The sequence below is a fragment of the Rhinolophus sinicus genome, chromosome 18, assembly GCF_057876585.1.
Source record: "Rhinolophus sinicus isolate RSI-liver-muscle chromosome 18, RSI-T2T, whole genome shotgun sequence".
NCBI lineage: Eukaryota > Metazoa > Chordata > Mammalia > Chiroptera > Rhinolophidae > Rhinolophus > Rhinolophus sinicus.
In genome coordinates, this window is record NC_142518.1 from 74685272 (window position 1) to 74698582 (window position 13311).

Here is a 13311-nt window from a genome sequence, read left to right on the forward strand (position 1 = left end):
AGGGTTGCTAGAGGGGCGGGGGTGTGGGGATAAGGGGAAGGTGAGAGGTTTTGAAAAATAGTCGGTAACCACAAGATGATCATGGGGGTTTGAAAATTAATTTGGGGAACGTACAGAGGGATAGTGGATGGGGGGAGGGGGGTTCACACAGTGTGAGGGATATAAATGATAAACGTCTAAGTTTTGCTTTGTCTTGTGCACCTGAAACTAATTTTAAAAAAATAATAATAAATTAAAATAAAATAAAAAAAAAAAAAGAAGTTGTGGTATATATACACAATGGAATACTATTCGGTGGTAAGAGATGATACAGGAACATTTGTGACAACATGGATGGATCCTGAGAGTATGATGCTAAGCTAAATAAGTCAGACAGATAAAGCAAGAACCATATGATTTCACTGATCTGTAGTATATAAACCAAAAAGAACAAAAGAACAAGACAAACAAATGAGAAACAGAAACTCACAGACACAGACAATAGTTTAGTGGTTACCAGAGGGTAAGGGGGATGGGGGGTGGGAGATGAGGGTAAGGGGGATCGAATATATGGTGATGGAAAGAGAACTGACTCTGGGTGGTGAACACACAATGGGATTTATAGATGATGTAATACAGAATTGTACACCTGAAATCTATGTAATTTTACTAACAATTGTCACCCCAATAAACTTTATAAAAGTAAATAAAATAAATAAATAATTAAAAAAGAAATAATGAGAAATGAGAAATGGGATTGATGAGGTGGGGGAGGGAGGGTGGCTGGAAGAATAAGGGCAAAAGGTGAGAGGCCCTGAGAGCCAAATGAAGGCATTTGGAGTGAATACAAAAGGCAGTAGGGGTGCAGGAGTTGGAGAGGGATTTGATGAAAACCATGTTCAGGAAGATTAATCTGGCACAAACTGAATTGAAGAGTGAGAGAGGCTGGAAACAGGGAGATCAGCTAGGAAGTTATTACAGTAAGAGCTGGCCGCAAGGTGAAAGGGCCTTGACTGGGCGTGGGAATGGCAGCAGCAGTATGGGAACCAGATATATTGGAAGTCAGAAGGCGGCAATGGAGAGGGAAGTGACAGGACTCGGGGTAGTGCAATGTGCTCTGAAAAGGGGAGAAACTTGTAGTAAACAACAAGTTGATGACCACATAGGAAGGCTAGAAAAGTGTGTCTGCTGAGGGTGGAGGTGGCAGGGAGGAAGTACTGTCTTACTTTTCATCTTGTTAAATTTGAGGTAGTGGGAAGGGAGTCCAGGGGACGAGTTCCTATGAAGCAAGAAGGAGAATGAAAAGTCTGAGATTATTTTGGCTTGTTAGTGAAACCCAGGAAAGAGAAACTCACCTTGGAAATTCTTATTTTAAGTCAATCCTGATCAAAATGGTAAAACAGGGAATTCTAACCTTACCCTCCATCATATCCTCATGTTCTCTATTTGTCCTCCAAGTATCCTCAGCCTTTGTCCTCCCCCACCTTCACCCGCATGAAAGTATCTGATATACTCCCTACAGTGATTTTGCCCTTATGTTTTATTGTCCAAATGGATATTTACAAATAAAACTGAAAATATTGAATTATACTTAAGTCAAAGGAAGACATTTCTGACTATGGCATTTCAGGCATATCATTTTGGGGAGAGGGCAGCAGGGATATTTGGGAGCAAGGAAAAAGGTATGTGCCTGCTTCTGACTGGCATCCTCTCTCCCTGCACATTTAAAAGCACAAGAAGGGAAAAGAGGACAAAACTCTCTGGTAAAAAGCTGGGTTATTAAATTCAATCATTACCAAATAGTATTTTCAGAGAGCACTTACATGTATGTTGTTAATGGCTAAAATGAGGCTTTATCTGCACTATCCTTATATAATTGAGAGTAGGCAGTAATGAAGACACTTACAGCCCACCCCATTTCCCCATTCCCACTCCAGAGCCAACTAAGAGCCACTATCTACCATTAGACTTGAACTCTCAGGCAAACTAGAAAAATTACTTTAGCTTGTTTTGTATCTGCTGAAGGCAGTACTATTATAACTCTGAGCCTTGCTATGGTGATAAAATCACCTTTGGACAGCCAGTGTGGTGCAGTACAAAAGAACACAGAGTTGGAAGCCAAGAGAGCTGGGTTCAAAAATCTCAGCTTGGTCATGAATTAGCTCACCTTTCAGAACCTCAGTTTCCCCATCTGTGAAATGGAAGTTGAGCCACATGATCGCCAAGAGCTTTCCAATTATAAAATTCTACCAGCGCTGTCATCTAAGAGAAGGAGCAGCAAGTTTCTTTATTTCATTTTATTTAACCCATTCATTGATGCAACAAACATTTACCCTGTCAGGTAGTAAAAGGCACTGAGGGAAGAAAACCTGTTTCTAGCCTTCACAGAGCTTATAGTATAAATAGAGAGAGAAAAGAGCTAATTAAACATGTAAAAGCAACAAAGTGTGGTATAACAATCAAGTTCAAAGCCCTACAGGAAGACAAAAAAAAAAAAAAGAAGAACTTAGCCCAGCATACGGGGTCTTGGAAAGCCTCTGGAATTAGTGGTATTTCTGTTGAGGCTTAAAGAAGGAGAATTTAACCAGACTCTGATGAGTGTATAACAGAGTGGGGAGGGAAGTGTCCCAGGCAATGGGCACAGTATTGCGAAGGTCTGGAAGTAAGAGAAAGCCTAGTGTAAATACTCAGCTAGAAGGAGTTCAGCATTGGCGCAGCATAGATATAGAGGGGGACTGAATAAGCATGAAATGTCTGCAAGACCCAGACCATGCAGGGCTGGTAAGCCATATAAAAGAATTTGAACTTTATCCTAAGAGCAGTGGGAAGCCCTTCAATGAATTTTGACACAGTTTTAACATGATCAGATTTGCAGTTTAGAAAACTCCCTCTGGCTGCAGTGTGTGAAGAATGGATTGAGCATCCAGACTGCCATTGCAATTTGGAGAGGGAAACAAAACACTAAGAGAAAGAGAGGAAGATCAAAATTGCGACATGAGGTGACCCTCTGTAAAGCTCCCCTGAAATTTACAATGAATCAAACAACAATAACTCCACAAAGGACTCCCTGCACAGCACAGGCAAGATGAAGAGGCCCACTACCGAAGTCACCTACAGGTGGGCGAATCGCACCAGCGGGGGAGGAGGGAAGGGAGAAGTGTGGAGACAGAGCGGTGGGGGCACAGGACGCAGACCTAGCTCAGTGCTCTGAGCTCGCTGCTTCCCGGAACTACCGCAGCTGCAGGAGAGGGAAGAACTCAGACTGCTAGGGCTCTGCTTATGGCCCACAGGGCTGAGGGGGCAGCATATAACAAGGCTGAACCCAATGCTCACGGCAGATACCTCAGAGAAAAGACTGACGGAATAAGCTAAAAACGGTGGTTAAGCCCTCACTGCCGAGCGGAGAACGGAAGCCTTAGGCATTGAGACTGGCCGCCCCCTCCCTACCCTCCAAGAGCTCGATCCGCCCCCACATACCCGGTGTTAGAAGCAGAACAGTAGCAGTGTCAGATCAAAACAATAGAATATTTGCTGTTCTGAGAACTGTGGACCGCAGACACAAATTCGCCGCCCAACTAGTTCCGGAAAAGGGGAGGGAGCTGTGGAAGCAGGACAGGCTGTGGTGGTGGTGGTCACCGCCATTGCTCTGGGCCACCTCTCACAACTCACCCCGCCCCTGACCCCACCTATCTGGGCGGATCCCTGCAGGAGTAAACAGAACTGCTGAAACATACGGGCTCTGTGTTGGGAGCTGGAAGAGCTTTGAAACATCAAAAGCTATCCGCATACCCACCAGGACACTGCGCCCTGTGACCTAGACAACCTATTAACAGAGGAGAAGCCCGTCTCCCAGGGAATCCCCCCATTGTGTGAGAAGCTGGAATAGTGCAGAGAAAACATAGCGCTACGGTGTGGGAGAGGAAAAATAGGCTGCAGTTGGAGGAAAAAAAAAAAAACTTTCTACCAACAAGTACTGGAAACAAAAGAAAGACCTCTTCCTATTAACCTGTTGCAGAAGCCACTCCTGTAGATGTCTAGGAAGAGAAATAGTAAATCAGTAATTGCCATGAATATTTAAGGCAACAAGATAGCTCAGAAAGAAAGTGAAAAGTCTCCAGAAAAGTCACTTAAAGATATAGAAATAAGTGACTTAAATGACAGAGAATTCAAGATTGCAGTACTGAAAAAACTCAACGAGATGCAAGAAAACACAGATACACAATTAAATGCACTCAGAAACACAATCAAAGAACAGCATGAGCATTTTACGAAAGAGATTGAAATTTTACAAAAGAACCAAATAGAATTTCTAGAGATTCAGAACGCAATAGAAGAAATTAAGAATGAAATAACCAGCTTAGGTAGTAGAATTGACCAGATGGAGGAAAGAATCAGTGACATCGAAGATAGAAACCTGGAAATTACACAGATGGAAGAAGAAAGAGACTTGAGACTTAAAACAAATGAAAGAATGCTACAAGAACTTTATGACTCCATCAGAAAGAGCAATATAAGAATAATGGGCATACCAGAAGGAGAAGAAAGAGAGAAGGGAACAGAGAATATATTCAAACAAATTGTCAATGAGAACTATTCAAACTTGTGGACAGAACTGGACCCTCGAATCCAAGAAGCAAATAGAACACCTAATTACCTCTATCCCAAAAGGCCTTCTCAAAGGCACATTGTATTGAAGCTGTCATAAATCAACGACAAAGAAAGAATCCTCAAGGCAGCCAGGGAAAAGAAGATGGTAACTTACAAAGGAAAGCCCATTAGATTATCATCAGATTTTTCAGCAGAAACTCTACAAGCCAGGAGGGAGTGGAACCAAATATTCAAACTATTGAAAGAGAGAAATTATGAGAAAAGAATAATACATCCAGCAAAGATATCCTTTAGATATGAAGGAGGACTAAAGACCTTTCGAGACGTAAAGAACCTGAGGGAATTTTCTAATACACAACCTGCACTACAAGAAACACTAAAGGAGGCTATTCCACCACCATCCACAGGGATAATTTGTGGCAACCGAAACATAAAAAGGGGAAGAGTAAAGGCCTGAACAGGAATATGGGAATGGAGAAAGTAAGCGTGCTGAAGAAAATGGAATACTCTAAATATCAAACTTTCTTTTACATAAACTTAAGAGTACCACTCAAAAAAAATCCAGAACATTAATATGTACTGTAATAAAAGAAGAAAGAGAGGGAAACATCATACAATACCACCACACAGAAATAATAGACAACAACAAAAAGGCAAAGAAATAATGTAGACACAGCCTTACCAGAAAACTAAAGATAGAATGACAGGAAATCCTCACATAACAATAATCACCCTAAATGTAAATGGACTGAACTCACTAATAAAAAGGCACAGAGTGGCAGATTGGATCAAAAAACTAAAACCAACCATATGCTGTCTCCCAGAGACACATCTCAGCTACAAGGACAAGCATAGACTCAAAGTGAAAGGGTGGAAATTGACATTCCAAGAAATGGCACCCAGACAAAATCAGGTGTAGCCATAATGATATCAGATGAAACAGACTTCACGGTGAAAAAGATAACAAGACACAAAGATGGACATTTCATAATGGTGAAGGGGACTATAAAACAAGAAGACATAACAGTCATCAATATTTATGCCCCCAATCAGGGAGCACCGAAATATACAAAGGAACCACTAACAGAACTAAAGGGACAAATTGACCAAAACACAATAATTCTAGGGGACTTAAATACATCATTGACAGCTATGGATAGATCATCCAAACAGAAAATAAATAACGAAATAACAGCACTAAATGACATTATTAGATGAAATAGACATAATTGACATTTATAGAGCACTTAATCCTAAAACATCAGACTATACATTCATTTCTAGTGTACATGAAACATTCTCAAGGATAGACCATATATTGGAACATAAAATCAACCTCAGCAAATTTAAGAAGATTGAAACCATACAAAGCATATTCTCTAATCACAAGGCTTTGAAATTGGATGTCCAGTGCAAAAAGAAAGCAGGAAAAAATACAAACACATGGAGATTAAACAACATATTTTAAAGAACGACTGGGTCAAAGAAGAAATTCGAGGAGAGATCAAAAGATACATAGAAACAAATGACAATGGAAATACATCCTACCAAAATTTTTGGGATGCAGCATAAGCAGTTTTAAGACAGAAATTTATATCATTACAGGCCTATCTCAAGAAAAAAATCCCAAATAAATAACCTCATGTTATACCTTAAAGAACTAGAAAAAGAAGAACAAATGAAACCCAAGGCAAGCAGAAGAAAGGAAATAAAAAAATAGAGTAGAACTAAATGAAATAGAGACCAAAAAGACAACAGAAAAAATTAATGTGACAAACAGCTGGTACTTTGAAAAGATTAACAAAATTGACAAACCCTTGGCTAGACTCACTAAGATAAAAAGACAGAAGACAATAATTAACAAAATCAGAAATGTAAAAGGGGAAGTTATCACGGACACCACAGAAATGCAAAGGATCATCCAAGAATACTATGAAGGACGATATGCCACCAAATTCAATAACCTGGAAGAAATGGAAAAGTTCTTAGAAACATATAGCCTACCTAGGGTGAACCATGAGGAACTGGAAAATCTAAACAGACCGATCGACAGTAACGAAACTGAATCAGTCATCCAAAACCTTCCCAAAAGCAAAAGTCCGGGACCAGATGGCTTCACTAGTGAATTCTACCAAACCATCAAAGAGGATCTAATACCAGTCCTGCTCAAACTCTTCCAAAAAATTGAAGAAGGGACAGTACTCCCTAACTCATTTTATGAGGCCAACATTACCCTGATACCAAAACCTGGTAAGGACAACAACAAAAAAGTAAACTCAGACCAATATCTCTGATGAATACAGATGGAAAAATCCTAAACAAAATTCTAGCAAATTGAAGACAACAATGCATAAAAAAGATTATTCATCACGACCAAGTGGGTTAATCCCCGAGGCACAAGGATGGTTCCACACCTGCAAATCCATCAAAGTGATACATCACATAAACAAAATAAAGGAGAAAAGTCATTGATTATATCAATTGATGAAGAAAATGCATTTCACAAGATACACATCCATTTATGATTAAAACACTTAACAAAATAGGTATAGAAGGAAAATACCTTAACATAATAAAGGCCATATATGACAAGCCCTGAGCTAATCTCAAAATTAAAGGTGAAAAACTGAAACCCTTTGCTCTACGTTCAGGAACAAGACAGGGCTGTCCCCTATCACCTCTGCTTTTCAATATAGTGTTGGAAGTCCTCGCTAGAGCAATCAGGCAAGAGAAAGGACTAAAAGGCAGCCAAATTGGGAATGAAGAAGTTAAATTATCACTCTTTGCAGATGACATGATGCTATATATAGGAAACCCTAAAGACTCCACCAAAAAGCTATTAGAAACAATCAACGAGTACAGTAAACTTGCTTGCTACAAAATCAACGTACTAAAGTCCACTGCATTCTTATATACTAACAATGAAATCTCAGAAAAAGCAATACAATAAACAATTCCTTTTGCAATTGCTGCAAAAGAATAAAATACCTAGGAATAAACTTAACCAAGGATGTGAAAGACCTATATGTTGAAAACTATAAGACAAAGAAATTGAAGAAGACACAAGAAATGGAAAGACATTCCATGCTCATGGATTGGAAGAATCAACATAGTTAAAATGGCCATATTACCCAAATCAATATACAGATTTAATGCAATCCCCATCAAAATCACAATGGCATTCTTTAAAGAAATAGAACAAAATATCATCAGCTTTGTTTGGGACCACAAAAGACCCCGAATTGCCAAAGCAATCTTAAGAAAAAAGAACAATAATGGAGATATCACACTCCTGACTTTAGCTTGTACTACAGGGCTACAATAATCAAAACAGCATGGTATTGGCAGAAAAACAGACACATAGACCAACGGAATAGAATTGAGAACCCAGAAATAAAACCACATAAATATGGACAGATAATTTTTGAAAAAGAAGCTAAATCATAAAATGGAGGAAAGACAGCCTCTTCAATAAATGGTGCTGGGAGAATTGGATAGCCACATGCAAAAGAATGAAACTGGACTGCTATCTGTCACCATGTACCAAAATTAATTCAAAATGGATCAAAGACTTAAGCATAAGACCTGACACAATAAACTGCGTAGAAGAAAACATAGGTACTAAACTTATAGACCTTGGGTTCAAAGAGCATTTTATGAATTTGACTCCAAAGGCAATGGAAGTAAAAGCTGAAATAAACGAATGGGACTATATGAAACTTAAAAGCTTCTGCACATCAAAAGAAACCATCAGCAAAATAAAGAGGCAACCAACTGAATGGGAGAAGACTTTTGCAAACAGTGCCCCCGATAAGAATCTAATATCCAAAATATACCAGGAACTCATGAAACTCAACAACAAAAAAACAAACAACCCAATTGAAAAATGGGCAGACGACCTGAAGAGACATTTCTCCAAAGAGGACACACAAATGGCCAATAGACATATGAAAAAATGCTCAACATCACTAATCATCAGAGAAATGCAAATAAAAACCACAATGAGATATCACCTCACCCCAGTCAGAATGGCTATCATCAACAAGACAAATAGTAACAAGTGTTGGAGAGGCTGTGGAGAAAAACCCTCATACACTGTTGGTGGGAATGCAGACTGGTACAGCCATTATGGAAGGCAGTGTGGATGTTCCTCAAAAATTACGAATAGAATTACCATATGACCCAGCAATCCCTCTCCTGGGTATCTACCAAAAAAATCTGAAAACATTTATACATAAAGACACGTGTACTCCAATGTTCATTGCAGCTTTGTTTACGGTGGCCAAGACATGGAAACAACCAAAATGTCCTTCGATAGATGAATGGATAAAGAAGTTGTGGTATATATATACAATGGAATACTATTCGGTGGTAAGAAGAGATGATACAGGAACATTTGTGACAACATGGAGGGATCTTGAGAGTATGATGCTAAGCTAAATAAGTCAGACAGAAAAAGCAGAGAACCATGTGATTTCACTGATCTGTGGTATATAAACCAAAAGCAACAAAAGAACAAGACAAACAAATGAGAAACATAATCTCAGAGACACAGACAATAGTATAGTGGTTATCAGAGGGTAACGGGGGTGGAGGTGGGAGATGAGGGTAAGGGGGATCAAATATATGGTGATGGAAGGAGAACTGACTCTGGGTGGTGAACACACAATGGAATTTATAGATGGTGTAATACGTAATTGTAGACCTGAAGTCTATGTAACTTTACTAACAATTGTCACCCTAATAAATTTAAAAAGAATCTCCAGAGGGGAAATTTTCAGACACACCCAATCACACTGAAAAGAAAATGTAGAGAATGATTGAGACCTAGTTGGTTACAGCCTCAGAGAAATGTCCCTTGCATATGAAGGGTGAATAGTGAGACCATCAACCCAAACATTCTGTTTCTCCTCTCTTACCTTCCACCCCCTGGACATTCTGTATTCTGAGCTAAAAATGAGGTCATACAGAGAAGATAAAAATTCCAATTAACTAGAGACAGAAAAACAATCGCGGGTATGCAGACTCCCAGAAAGAAATGATACCACTCTGAAACAACTCCCTTAAATAACTGCAGAAAGTGCTAGGTCATTTTACTTATTCATAGCTAAGTGATGTAGCACCAGTTTTCCTGTGATTAATGGTCATAGTTGGTGGTTGCAATTCTCACTGCCTTGAGGCATCTGTGGAGGGAGATGTAGTGCGGCAAATGTTTCCTGCATTTACCTGGATCTGTTTTTCCCTTGTGAGAGAGGCCATTTTGGGGGTGTCTTATGCTTTAATTATAAACCAATTGGCTTAAATATAGATTAAACATTATTTTTATTTGGATTCACAAATATACTAGCACAGTAATACGAGTAATCCTGATTCTTTCAGAAGTCTGTTTCTGATTTTTTTGAAATACAAAACACCTACCTCTAAGGTTGGTGTCAAGTCAAAAACAATTATTTTATTTTATTCCCTTTAACAATGGTACTTAATTGATAATTTTCTTCTACTTGCATAACCTTAAGGATTCATCAGTCAGCAAACTCTATTTAGTTTCTGTCCAGCCCAAATACTTAAAAAGCAATACAAATATAGATTCCTTTTCTCAATAATAATAATAATAACAACAACAACAAGAATACTTTATATTTGCACAGCACTCCCTACTCTTCAAAGTGCTTTCACATCTATTTCCTGGAGCCCAGAGACTCCATTTCAGGCTGCACCAATTTGTCATTAACTAGAGATAATAAAGCAGCAAGCTCTGTGTAAATTCTGAGAATAAAGAAGTCTTATTAAGGAATATATCCAGCTATGGCACTGCATCTGGTGACCTACTGGAAGCAAAGGCTAATAATGGGAGCCTGCACTTTGTGTTAGAGGGCACCTTCTAGCCAAAGAGCTGAAAAATCTTTTACTACAGAATGGCTCTTAGAGGTCTTCATCAGCTAAACAAAACTGTGCCAGCCAGGCTCAGTGCCCATAGAGTTCAGAAAGGTAGTCCAGGATCAGTGCCTGGCAGCAGCAGAATGGTCAAAGTACCAAAGGTATCCTTACTGGTCTTGTGCCCAGCAATTCTTCAAGTGTGGTCCTGGTCCAGCTATGTCATGGTCACCTGGGAACTGGGTAGAAAGGCTAATTCTCAAGCCCCACCGCACACTTGCATTATTTAATCATAGAAATCATGAGGGCCTGACATGAGCTTGAACTTTTAGCCTTCAGAGGACTTTGCCCCTTAGAGGAGTCAAAGGCTAATGCTTAAGCTGAAAGAATAAAACTCTAACTGGTAATTTACAAAATCAGCCAATGTACGGGAAATACCAGTGGGCGATAAAGCCTTCTCAGCACCTTTGCAATTATATTACTCAGCCCATGGTCACTTCTAGCCACTATGGCACCTTTGTGCTATTTAGAAAAAGGTGCTTTCCCTCAAGTAAAAATATATATACAGAGGGTGCCAAAATAATGTATACACATTTTAAGAAAGGAAAACTGTATTAAAATTGTAATACTCAATATATACCGAAAACAAAAGATGAATACAAGTCATGTGTATACATTTTTGGGGGCGCCCCCTACTATATGAGAATACTATTTTACAGCCTGTGGCAGCCAGGTGATATTGGGCAGCAGCCCCGGCTGTAAACATACATGCATGTATCACACTCTCATTTGCTCGTACATCTTCCAGACACCAGGAAAAGCATTCTACTAGCAGCATGAATATTCTGCATACCACTAATCCCTGCCTGTCAGGTAAGGCTTCTTTGTAAGGTTTGGAGTCAGGCTGTAGAGGCGGGGTTGAGAAGATGAAATTGTGTCTCTAAGTATATTAGGCAGGAGAAAGGAGGGTCCTCAAGAAATTCATGGGGCATAGTCAAGATAGCACATAGCCAGGTGCACATATGTTACAGAGTGACTGTGTATGTGCATAGTCTGCTGTGCTAGTATAAATGTAGATAGGAGAAGGTCCTCCCACACCTCATTCCAGAACTAGACTGGGAGACCGGAATCTCTTGCCCACTCCTCCACCACTCTCATAAAAGTTAGAATATATCTAAAATGCTTACAGTACCCTCTTAGAATTGGTGCCCTTGTGCAGTACACAATTGAACATAAGTACTGATAGTCCCAACTCTGCCTATACCCAGTACCTGATATGTTCTTCCTGGAGTCAGCCCTATTACTGACAGGGGTTAACCTTACCTCTGGCTTATTAGGTAGTTAAGCAGATTGTTCTCCCCACCCCCCCACCAAATCATTAAATTTGACAGCCAGAAAAGGTCTTAAGTATCCCTTGGCCAATCCCTTCATATTTTGACAAAGGAACTGAATCCAGAAGAGATTACATGACTTGCCCAAGGACTGAAGGCTAGGTAGTAACAGAACCAAGGGCTTCCGTCTCTCACTTTGTTGCTCTTTACTTTCATGCACTTTCTTTGGTTTGGGGATTTGTGTGTTTTTGTTTTAAGTTTAAAATAATTCTCACAAACTTTATAAGCACATTTTTATTGAGTCTCTGTGTGTCCTACTTCACGAATAATGAGAAAAGGGGAGAAAATGGGCAGGTTTTATCTTTACCACACATGCACTATTTGTTTTTGTTTGTTTTTTTTTCTTTTAAGAGAAAGAATAATAAAATACTTCACTCATCATTCACTTTTTAATTAAGAGGAAGAAATATCAAACTCTATCCACTAAAGTTTTTAGAAGTAATTTAAAGTCCATCACTTTTGTACTAAGGCCATGGCGTATCAACTAAGAGTCAAGAGAACTAGGTGCTAAACCTGGCTCTGCCTCAAATACAGAGGTGGCAGTAGGGCAGCCACGTAATCAGCCTGACTTTTAGTTTCCTCACTGATAAAGCTGAACGACTTAGATGATTTCTTAAGTCCTCTTTATCTTTGATGATCTGATTCTGTGAGGAGAGTGAGAAGACAGTTGGTGGACAGGAGAGGGGAAGAGAGAGAGTTATAAGGGATACAGATGAAGGTGAGAAGATAGAAAAAAAGGCTCTGGGGAAGGGAGATGAATGGGGAGGGTGTGCAAGAGGAGAAAGAGAAATGAGACAAAGAGAAAAACACAGGGAGAGGTTGAGAAGCAGATGGAGTCAGAGAAGGAAGAAAGGATAAGTGCAATGGGTTCTCTCTGAGCGTGTCAGGGTTGCACTACTGCCCACCTCACCCCCTCCCCTAGACTGTGGCCATTAAAGCAGATCATGACTAGCTCCCACTGCACCTGCTATTCACAGCAGTATGCTCATCTAACTTTCCTTTCATAATTCAAAGAGTATTTATGAAATGATGGCTGATTTTACACAATCAAAATGTGAAACTGTGTCACTGTAGTATAATGTTATGGCACATACCTAGAGAAGACTGTCCTTTGCTATTAGGTGTCTGTTACTCAAGGCACATTTTCTGGAACTTTAGATTGTCCAATGGCAATTCTTATGAAAATCTGATTTACTTTAAACAGAAACTAGATAATGAATCTTCTTTAAAACACCAATAGAGAACTGTTTCAGAAGGTACACCGGACCTCTTTGCTTGATCTGTTGATTCAATTAACTTATGCTCTTTCCCAGAGTCCTCTTCAACCCTAGCCAGGCAGTTTTCTAGCTTCAGCTATCCTCCTGAGCACCCTGCCATCAGCCTAATCTTGACTTCATGGAGTGGTATTATTCTCAACAACGCACTCCTTTTGTGCAGATAAAGGCCCCCTTTGGCCTAC

At 39.6% G+C, this 13311-nt stretch overlaps 1 protein-coding gene across 1 annotated transcript in view; it reads right to left on the bottom strand.

The window, feature by feature from the left end:
- GUCY2F (guanylate cyclase 2F, retinal) overlaps positions 1-13311 on the bottom strand; it is a 119298-nt gene that overhangs the window by 46061 nt on the left and 59926 nt on the right. Inside the window, 1 exon segment of the mRNA XM_088794759.1 lies at positions 9507-9537. Within this exon segment, the coding sequence (XP_088650885.1) occupies positions 9507-9537 (31 nt within the window).